This window comes from Stegastes partitus, unplaced genomic scaffold (assembly GCF_000690725.1).
Source record: "Stegastes partitus isolate 25-593 unplaced genomic scaffold, Stegastes_partitus-1.0.2 Scaffold118, whole genome shotgun sequence".
In the NCBI taxonomy this organism is placed as follows: Eukaryota; Metazoa; Chordata; class Actinopteri; family Pomacentridae; genus Stegastes; species Stegastes partitus.
The window spans coordinates 423,373-434,961 of NW_007577849.1; the positions used below are offsets into that span (position 1 = coordinate 423,373).

At 42.0% G+C, this 11,589-nt stretch overlaps 1 protein-coding gene across 2 annotated transcripts in view; it reads left to right on the top strand.

Annotated features, from left to right (window-relative positions):
• The first annotated feature begins 8,176 nt into the window (after window positions 1–8,176).
• Window positions 8,177–11,589, top strand: part of LOC103354726 (forkhead box C1-A) — a 9,109-nt gene continuing 5,696 nt past the window's right edge. For both annotated transcript variants that reach the window (XM_008278194.1, XM_008278195.1), the window contains exon 1: window positions 8,177–10,051. In XM_008278194.1, coding sequence (XP_008276416.1) covers window positions 8,497–9,903 — 1,407 coding nt within the window. In that variant the 5' untranslated portion in view covers window positions 8,177–8,496 and the 3' untranslated portion in view covers window positions 9,904–10,051. The remainder of the gene's footprint in view (window positions 10,052–11,589) is intronic.

Below are 11,589 nucleotides of genomic sequence, written 5' to 3' on the forward strand. Positions count from 1 at the left end.
ACTGCCAATAAAGTTACAGAAATGGTTGGAAATATTAGAAATCAGCCTCAGAGCACTGTGAAAAAACACAACTTCATTAGATTTTAGTTAGCCTGGCCATCCACTTCCTCACTTTTGTTTATTCTCTTGTGTCATCATGAAAATGATATTTTAGGTAAAATGTCACTGCAGATCTTTGGAGGGATTGCCAGCAATTTGGAGCAGTAGCTGTCCTTCTAAAATGACACGATAAACAGTATGTTACTTGTACAATCCCCTTCAGAAAAAAAGACAGCGTGAAGAACAGCACATAATGTCAGCCTCTATGGACAGCATCCAAGAAAATCACCCTTGCTGTTAAAAACAAAGGAAAAACTTTCTTAAAAGACATGAACAGAAATCTGAAAAATATTGGGAGCCTATCCTCTGGTCAGATGAGACAAATATAAATTTGTCCATCTCAGATGAGGTCCAGCATGTCAAGACTACCACAGTGAATGCATAGTCCTGAAAGTGAAGCACATTAGTGGGAGTGTGATGAGTTGGTGCTGCGTGAGTCTAAAAAGCGTTGGCATGATGACATTTATAGACGGAACCACAAATGCCTGTGGATATGCTAAAATGCTGGCTTACGAGATGACTCCCAGGTTGCAAAAGCTTGACAGAAGAGGAATATTCCTGCATGATAACCCCCCAAAGCACACTGCCAAAATCACACAAACGTTTCTAATGAAGAACAGTGAAAACTATGACAGGGACAAGTATGTCACACCTTTGGAGATTTTTGTTCAGAGCAACACAACACTCCCGGCAAAGAGCAGCAAAAATAATTTTTCCTAGAATTTGTGCAACGCACTGGTATGCTGCAGGCTGAGGAGGACTGAGTCATTCACCAAATATTAAAGTGGATACAAAAAGTATTAAAACTAAAAGATTGGAATCTCAGTAATGAAACTTGTGCTGACTTTTGTTGCATTGACTTCCCACTATGGAAAATGTATTTATGATAAAGCAAACCTTAACCATTAGGTTTTGATAAGAGCAAATACTAAAACGAAATGCAACGATTGTAAGGTGATACAACTTTCAATCGCTTGACGTTTAAATGATTTGCAGGAGGGTATACTAACGTATAATGCCCCAAAAGCCCTATAAACATATTAACATTTATGTAATGTTTGAGCATGTTGAATTGCTCCTGTTGTAACAAAAAGAAGATCAAGCATGTAATCTTTTTATTTCAGTTTTCATGCATGATTTTATGTTACAAATTGATGGTAATCCATCCAATAGTTCAGAACTAACTGACTGGCAACTGTACATTGACATCTCTTTAAAAGCACTGTTTGCAACAGGTTAAATAACTGAGATTCTGGTGTAATTTTGACTGTGGGGGATAATCCTTTCAAACAGATGTCAATCAAGCATGACTTTACCATACAGCAACATGTCTGAGCAGAAGGCCAGGCTCTTCGTTTGGAAATGAATGTAGTGGGTCTGTTTCGGTGTTACCACAGGTGTTGCTGTTCTTGTTTGCTTCATTTGAAGAACTGTTGGAACTGCAAAGGGCTTCATCTGTGTTTCTACTCTGACTTCCTTGGAGGTACGGCCAAAAATCTTCCTTGCATACAGGATACGAGGCTGTTTTTGTTTTTCAACATCTGTCTCAGTTCAGCTTCCTACATCAGGCAGTTTGGACATCATGCTGCTGTCACCAATCACACTCCTTAAGTCATCTTGTGTTCTTGTCTGGATGATGCAGAGGCCAAAATGTTCTACAAAGCCTTCAATGAAATCTGTCTGGCTGTTTAGAAAAGCTTCTTCCAGCTGCTGTCAGGGCATTTTTGGAGGTTTGCTTTCAGCGCCTCAAACTTCTCATTTTCCAGATCATATGCACATAAGGCTTAAAAACCTGTGCCACCAGAATATTTTTGTTCTTACTGCAGCTGTGGATATTTCCAAGAAGCAGGTTTTACCTTGACAAAGTTATGAAAAAAGTCAGCTAATCTTCCAGGAAAGTTTCCCAAGCTGGAAATGTTGTAGCTTCCTGGAGCTGGACAGTAAGACTGATGGCCTGCTACAATAACTGCATGTAGAATTACAAAAAGGATGCGTGTGCTCGGGGGATTGCTGGTGAAAGCTCACCGTAACAGACAGGAAAAATCTGGTAAGTGGTGTAAATCTACAGTGCTGGAGTCTTATACCTGCAACACGGCATTTGTCTTGAGCTGCTTCAGTGCATCGGGTCAGTGGCCGATCAACAGGCTCTGCTTAAACCATGTCATAGTGGAATAGTAGAGCTTGTCTGCAAAAGGGCAGTTGTTAGGTCAATGTGTGGTAAACACTTTTTTTTTTAAACTGTGCAATACAATCATGTCTTTTCCAAAAGAGGAGGTGGAGTTTTGAGGCCAACCCTCAGAAGGAGAGTGTTGGTGGTTGCGGCAAATCCACCAGGGGGCAGAGTTTAGCTGTAAAAGATTGGACTCCTGCTAAGTGTCAGCAGTTTGTACTAATTTCCATCCATCCATTATCTATACACCGCTTAGTCCTCACTAGGGTCGAGGGGGGCTGGAGCCTATCCCATCTGACTCAGGGTGAAGGCAGGGGACACCCTAGACAGGTCACCAGGCTATCACAGGGCTACACTTAGACACAGACAACCAAGCACACTCACATTCACACCTACGGACAATTTAGAATCACCAATTAACCTCAACATGTTTCTAGACTGTGTGGGAGGAAGCCGGAGAACCTGGAGAGAACCCACGCTGCACAGGGAGAACATGCAAACTCCACACAGAAAGATCCCAGGTGTCCTCATTGGGACGACCTTCTTGCTGCAAGACAACAATGCTAACCACAGATCCACTTTGCAGCCCCAGTTTATACTAATTTGATTAATAATATGTAGTATTGTTTGTTATTTACTAAACCAGTACATTTCAGTTAAACCTCTGTAACAATGATAATGCATTAGATTAAACCTACCTTTGCTTACAATACTACTGACATTCTACAGAACGATTTTTTTTTAGTTTGCCAGTTTTACACTTGGTTCAATACACTAAGTTTTGTTTTGTTTAAATATATTTTTTTTTGGCTTTTGCCTTTATTTAGAGCAGTAGAGAGAGACAGGAAAGGGGGGAGAAGAGTGGGGACAGACCTGCAGCAAAGGGTCGTGAGCGGGATTCGAACTCACGACCGCTGCATCAGGGAACTACAGCCCCTGTTCATGGGTCGCCCGCTCAACCAGGTGAGCTATAGGGGGGGCCCCAATACACTCAGTTTTAAATGTAAATAATACAGTGTTTGACGTCAAAGTACTTTTGGTCTTGATAGTACTACTTTGGTAAACACAGTCTAGATCACTTTGCTAATCTTGATTTCACTTAAAATGCAATGCAAATAAGAATACATAAGACTCTTCAAGTGTTATCGTGTGAGAACATTTTTCAGAAACCGCTCAACGATTCTTAATGTAATTCTTGAGGGAATAGTTTCCCTACTCCTTATTTGGGATTCCAAAGAGGCATTGCTCACTCGGTTGTCTGGTCTCAAATGTCCAGTTTGGGGTAAAAAAGGGAAAAACTGCCATACTGTGAGGCGCTTTGTGGCCTTGAGAACAGCTTTACCCTCTTCAAACCAGTCACAGCCGGAGCACCAAACACAAGATTAATGTTTTGCACATGGATGATTGGCAGCTATTTATTTGAAAACCAGCTCCAATGTGGTCTTTGGGTGCATGGCTTTGAGGTTCTGGGATATTTTGGAAATTCGTCTGTGTTTAATTAGACACTTAATATAAACACTGTTGATGACACTGAAGTGCCTACAAAGAATTTCATAATCAATCCCACAGGAGTGAGACTTCACTGGGCAGTACCACAAACCGATATAAGGTCCAGACACAAAATTAAATGGGTCTCTACCCAAAATCTGATTTGTATCATTATTATCATTGCAGTGAATCAAACTGTTGGACTTAATGGATAAAAATGTGCTCAATAAACTCATTTTTTCCTTTTTTTCCCACCTCCTGGTACTGCTGATGGTGCACTTACTTCAATGTGGCAGCAGGAGGTGCTATGAGATCGTTTATATCCAATGTGTGATTTTAAAAAAAAAAGACTTACCAGTTGTTGAGGCCCTGGTGGGCATCAGAGTTTGGGAGCAAATTCCGGGGGAGGTTTGGTCTGTACCTGGTAACTTAACTCCCAACCTAACCTTAATCCTAACTCTATCTGCTTAACTCTGCCTATTAATGACCTTTGGAATCTAATATTTACTGTGAAATATAATCCAATCCAGTACAACTGTTTTGCCATAAAGTCTACTTTTTAAAGCCTCTACATTCTTTTTGTTTTTTGTATCTTAGCTGCTCCTTGGACTGAACTCTTCTGGACAGAGATCCTTCAGCCCCTGGTACTACTCAACTTCTTATGCTCCTTCCTCCTGGTGTTACTGTCAGCTGGGACTGCCACCACTTTCACAACTGCCCTTTTCTGCTCCTTTTCAATCACCACTATGTCAGGTTGGCTAGTCAGCAGCTGTTTGTCAGTCTGGAACTGGAAGTCACACATAATCTTAGCGCTCCACTGGTTTCAGTGATCTAACTCACACTCAGCACAAGTGTTCCTGTACAGAACTCCAGTCATTTCTTCATGTCTCTCAGTGTGGAATGGCACAGTGTTGGTCGCTGGCTGGGAGGTCTGAATCCTGGTCAGGTTATGCCTTCTGTAAGGGTCCCACAGGTTTAGACTCCTAATGCTACACAAGCATACCTCAGAACATGAGTGACTGAAATATAACTACTGTCATGGATTAACAACGTCCACATCAGATGTTGGTAGATTTAAGACATACTGCTGAGAGCTATCAATACACATTGATGAGGTCACAAAATACTGAAATGGTGCAACACTACAATAATAGCATGTCCGAGAAGCCAGGAAACATGCCATGTGGATTAATTCTGTATTCAAAGTCACCAAAATTGTCAGAAATCTGTGTCATTCAAATGTTCCAGCACTTCTCTTAAACAAAAAAGTTTCTTTTTTCATTCAGCAATATGCTCATTTGTGTGTCTTTTCATACATTTTACTACACAGTGTAGTAATTTGGGGTTTAAATTAGGGAATCTATAATCTGTTTATCAGTATCTCAGCTAAAAAAAAAAAGTGCACCTGCAGAACAGAAAACATTAAAATTTAAGTCCCCCTATTTAGCTTTTTTTTTTTTAAATTATTGTACGCTTTAATAACACAGAGTGATGCAGTTACATATGAATATTTTTGGTTTGACAGGTTACAGCTTAACCATTGAGGGCATATTTCATAATAATTACAGATTAATATGACATCATTTTACACAATATTATGTTGTTTTATGATATTGTCACCCATTACCTGTTCATATACCAGTCTACATTTTGGTTACCAAAAGGATGAATTACAGTTGTTGTCAAACACAATAATAAAAAAAAATCTGACAACAACTGCATTATAGTGCCTTATAAACATTAGTTATATGTTTGTATATGTCTTATGGCTGCTAAATCGCAATGCCTAAATGGAAATGTTAATTTAAAGGCCCAACAGTAACTGTGGCTATTGATAGCATTGTGCAGCTCTGTGTACTGACCACTAGGGGGCAGGCAAGTGTTGTACAATAAGAGACCAATACTGTAGCCTTCAGCTTTACCTCAACAGGCCTGTCTGTGTAGAAGTTGTCTAGTAAAACCCCAATTAAACATTAATTTATGGCAAACAGCCATCCTAGTAATATTCCTAAATGAAATACTTTGAAGAACGTCTGGACGTGGCGGCATTCTTGTCATTGTCGGAATATCATCACATAGCTGGTTTCACTGAAAAGGGACTTGTGACAGACAGAGGGAGAGATGAGCTGCAGATATGTGCGCATTAAATAAGATTTTCACACCTACAGAGTCCGTGTGATGGATGCAGCTGATGGGCGCTGTGGTCATCAGGTCCCCGCTCCGTCAGAACCAAACGATCCACAAACCCACAGGTGCCAGTGTCTGTTTCCTCTCCTCCTCCTCTGTCCTGCAGACACATGCAAATCACAGATCAAAGAGCAAAATCAAAACACACAAGTGAGGAAATTAACTCCTTGAATAGAATATTATGGAATAAACAAGGATTTTCCTCTCTTTTCTCTTCAAATGAAAATGCAGAAAATTGTTTTTCTGTCCTGTTCCCTCTGTTTTCGTTTTTTTGTTTTTTTTTTTCTCCAATCTGGCCAATTCCCAAGATAGACATAAATTGTACTTGGCATGTGCCTGTTTATTGCACTCGGCCTACATCAATTTTATTAGTTCATTTTTCCCCCCAGAAGGAGCTTAATACCAACGAAATGTATTTTTAAAGATTAATAATAAAGTTATCGCTCATCTGTTTACCAAAAACGGTTAAAATGGTTAACCTTACAGCTTTCCAAGAACTTGATGATTACGTTTTTTAGCAGTTTTGTCGAAGAGATTCATGAAATATTTCGATTTTGAAAATATAAATACAAGTTTAACGTTTGTATATAGCATATATGACCAAGAGAATTAGCTACATTTGGTTACATGTCGTTGAACCTTTAAATTCTAACAGACTATTTGTACTACACGACCATTTGATAGCCTCCGTATCCCATTAACACAACACCAGAGATACCAGCCTTCTTAGTCAAACAGAGGGGTTTGGTTAAATAAAACCACTTTCTACAGCATGCAAGGCTGCTTCATGTTTATAAAACATTTGCATTTTACACGCTTGGCTTCTAAATAGCTACAATTATATCAATAAAAACACAGATTTCCCCATTCTGAAATCATGTTTTAGACGCAACAATATTATGCAGTTATACAATAATTATGGGGAGAAAATGTGGTGACAAATTTCTCAGTACATATTATCCATGCAAAATAACTGAATAACAATCTTTTTTTTTTTTTTTTAAATACACAAACATAGCTATGTGTTTTAATAAACCTAGTTATTTTTGATATATTATCTAATTTACTGAGCGGTATAACGGTTAACCGCTTTGTAACAATTATCTGCTAACAGACAAATAAGCAAAAGAGATTTTCCGTTAAACATTAATAGTTGCTGGTATTGGTGTCTTGTTCTCTGCACGCACATTTTCTCAGCTTGATATAAAACTAATGTATAACAAATATATTGTTAATTTAGTTGCATTATTGGTCACCAGAAAACGATGGATTATTCACGTCATTTCCTTCATCATCCACATCTTTGTAATGTATCTAAATTGTTCTGTTATTCGGATGGAAACCACGATATTGTTTGCAGGTTCTGCAATCAACACAACCACTTTTGACTTCCTCGAACCACTGAGGATGTTGATGGCTCTGTTAACACCCGCTCAGTGTGAATGACATTTGGAGGTCTTCATCTTAAAAATCCCACCTCAGTCTGAGCAGCCGCTCGCACCCAGGGAACCTTTTCTCACCCAGCTCGGCCAAATGATCTTCATTTAACCTTTAATTAGTTTCCACAAACCGCCCACCGGCGCAGTCGGGAAGCAGGAGGAGGCAACAAACTCTTTCATGTCTGTCTGTTTATTCAGAGGCTCAGCTGCAGCTGATGATAGTTTCTCACAGACTGCGGACTAATGAGTGTTAGCGCATTTTGCATTCCTAATCTGTAATGCGTCGGCTCTAATTGAGCGCTTAATTATCCCAAAACATTTTATTAAGCTTGTAATTCTAAAATGCTCCATTTAAAAAAAAAAAAAAAAAAGAACAAACAAACAAAAAAACAGTGTTCAGTATAACAGGTATGGACAGAATGTGCTTAAGAAAAGGCTTTTTGGTAGATTTCCACTTTTACGCACAGCTTTGAAATGAAGGAGATGGAGAGGAGGGGACAGTAATTTGGTCAGAACCCTTACGCCTGGCAACCACACAATAAATCCACTTTCTCTGCTTCAAAATAGATAAATTAGAGTTATTTTATGACCCTAAATATGAAAAATTAATCTACAATAATAAATGTCTCTCGATTTGGGTCATTAAGTAAGATTTTCAGCATTTTGGGCACACCCTTGAAAGCATTTTAATAACTCTGAACAGAGAAGACAGAGAGGGAGAAGGGGGGTGGAGGAGGAAGGGGGTGGGGGTAGTAACTTTTATCACCATGCAGCTTTTCCACGGGTTCATTTCGTCGTCCCATTGGATGATGGAGCACACATTCGGATTCGGGGTGGAGCAGCCCGAGCAGCCAAAAGGGAGGAAAAAATGTGAAGGGTGAAAAAAAAAAGTTCCTTGCTGTGTAGACTCATGCTCCTCCAGCCTTCTTAGTTTCCCAAATGTTCAGTGCAGCAGTGCGCGCGCTCTCCGGTTCACCGTGGCGAACTGTGGCTTAAAAGGGACTTCCACGCGACACAGAGAGAAGAGAGAACTGTGAGAGAATCGGAGCACAAGCTGAAGTTGTGACAGTTCGTGGGGGGAAGCAGTTTGGGAGGTTTTACTCATTGCGCAGGATGCAGGCGCGCTACTCCGTGTCCAGTCCCAACTCTTTGGGAGTCGTACCCTACATCAGCAGCGACCAGAGCTACTACCGGGCCGGCGGTGGATACACCGGAATGCCGGCGCCTATGAGCATGTACTCACATGCGGCCCACGACCAGTACCCGGCCAGCATGGCCCGGGCGTACGGACCGTACACCCCTCAGCACCAGCCGAAGGACATGGTCAAACCTCCTTACAGCTACATCGCTCTCATCACCATGGCGATCCAGAATTCACCGGAGAAAAAGATCACCCTGAACGGGATTTATCAGTTCATCATGGAGAGGTTCCCCTTCTACCGGGACAATAAGCAGGGCTGGCAGAACAGCATACGACACAATCTGTCCCTCAACGAGTGCTTTGTCAAAGTGCCCCGGGACGATAAGAAGCCCGGTAAGGGCAGCTACTGGACCTTGGACCCGGACTCCTACAACATGTTTGAGAACGGCAGCTTCCTGCGGCGCAGAAGGAGGTTCAAAAAGAAAGACGTGCAGAGGGAGAAAGAAGACCGGGACAGGCAAGGCAAGGACCCCTCTGCGCGTAACGCCGGCCGGGAGCAGGACCCCCCGGGCCAGGGCTCTCAACCGGTGCGGATTCAGGACATTAAGACTGAGAACGGGACCTCCACGCCGCCTCAGGCCGCGTCCCCGACCCTGGGCGCCGTGCCCAAGATTGAGAGCCCCGACAGCAGCAGCAGCATGTCAACAGGCAGTCCGCACAGCGTCCCCTCCACCAGGTCACTCAGCATGGAAGGACCCGAGCACCACCACCACGGCCAGGCCGCGGCGCAGGGCTTCAGCGTGGATAACATCATGACCTCCTTGCGGGGGTCTCCGCAGGCCGAGCTTTCCCCACCTCTCATCGCGTCCTCTCGGACCCCGTCACTGTCGCTCAACTACTCCCCTAACCAGACCTCCGCCTACAGCTCCACGACCTGCAACCAGAACGTCATCTCCACGAGCTCCAACGCCACTTATCATTGCAACATGCAAGCCATGAGCCTGTACGCGGGGGACAGATCCTCCGGTGGCCACCTGGTGCCATCCACCACGGTGGAGGAGGCTCTGCCCGACTATTGCATCACCACGACCACCGCGTCCCCGCTCGGGCACGGAAACCTGAGCCAGGCGGGCCAGGACAGCCACCACTCGCACCAGGGCCGGCTCGCGTCCTGGTACGGGGACCTGAGCCACTTGAGCCCGGGTTACCCGGCGCAGCAGCAGAACTTCCACTCAGTGCGGGAGATGTTTGAGTCCCAGCGGATCGGGTTGAACGGCTCCCCGGTCAACGGGAATAATAGCTGTCAGATGGCGTTCCCGTCCGGCCAGTCCATCTACCGCACCTCAGGAGCTTTTGTTTATGACTGCAGCAAGTTCTGAAAGCCAAAATTCTCTTTTAAATTAATAACTCTAATATATATTTTCTATATTTTTTTGTACCTTTGGTCTTTCATTCACACTCCGAATGGACATGAGAGATTCAGAGACTTTTTTTTTCTTTGTCGAGAGCTGTGTAACACCAAAACACGTAAGTTTTCTTCCCTCTCACTTTGAGAATTGTTTATACAGATGGCTCAAATACCAGCTTTTATGACTAGACTGTAAATTATAGCCTAATATAGTAATTTATTTTTTAGGAAAAGGGAGTGCTTGGAAATTGAGGACCAAACACGTTTTCCAATTTTCTTATTGCTGCCTTTAATTGTCCCAGTTCTTGTATAGAAATAGAGGGGGGACTCTGTAGCCTGTACTGACTTATTTTATTCATTTTGTGTTGTTTGTTAAAAAAAAATATTTTGAAGGCATTACATTTTGTTTTGTTTAATAAAGTGCCGTCTATTTGATTTTAATTTGAGTGATTTATTAGCAGCGTTAAAGGAAAGAGGCTTATTGAGACCGAGGGGCCGGTTTTGAAAAATAAGCATAGAGGTCAAAATATTACTCAAATTAGGATCATTTGAAATTTTTTCAAAAAGTGCTAGTTCCACGTTAAATATCTTTTTTTTTTTTTAAACTGTGGCCACTGAACAGTTTTTTTTTTTCTTTTAAGAAAAAACGTAGTGAGTGTGCAGTTTCAGTGGCGCGATAGAAAACTTGCGCGTCTTTTAGTTAAAACGCATTATTTCGACTTTTTTCAACTTGGAAAAGACTGAAGCTCATATAATAAAATAATTAATACCCCAAAGAGCTTATTTGGTTCAAGAAGCAGGGTTTTATGAGTCCTCAGGCTGCGGCCCTGCAGAGGCCAAATGTGACCGTAGAGCCGAGGTTACCTTCAGAATCCAACCCAAAGAGGTGAAACAGACACATTCTCTGTTTTTCATTCCCGCCTCAGTCTCACCTGCACGCTGTATATTTTCAGTCTTGCTGTGTAAATGCCGGCAGTAAATAAATACACGTGTGGCAGCAGTTCAGCAATGCGGTTTGAACTCACTGAAGGCCTTGTCAGCAAAACAAATCAGTCATTACAAAGTGAGCGGGCTTCTGTTCGGGAGGTTTTGGATGCAGAAAAGCTCCAGCTGCATTTATTTTGGGTGTCTTCAGAGAACGATTTGCTGCAGGATCAGACCCAGAGGTCCTGCTGACGCATGATGAGGACACGGTGATGGATATGATCTGTGATAGAAACACTCCAGTCTGCTTTGCGTTCTGCGTCCTGCAGACTGCAGAGCTACAGCAGTTACCGGCTGACTGAAATATTGCTGCTGTCAGATGTTTATTTATTTCACTGCTTCCTGTAATGTGACGAGGGCCGACCCCCCTGAAAAATGTCCAGATTCTTATGAAGATCAAAACTGCTGAGTGGAATATTTTTCTTTTATTTTTTATTTGCGCAGGTGCAGGCGGATACTCATATTGACGCGTGTGTCCGGTTTGAGCTAGATGTCATCATTAGGATCACAATTCATTAAAAAAAAGATAAATAAATAAATTTAAAAAAGAAGTACAAAAAAATACCCAAACATTAAAAATACAATTTGAATTATTTTATAGCGTGAACTTCTTATGGTTTGGCCCGCCTAATAACACTGGCAACATGTGGTAAAAATAAAATAAAGTACATTC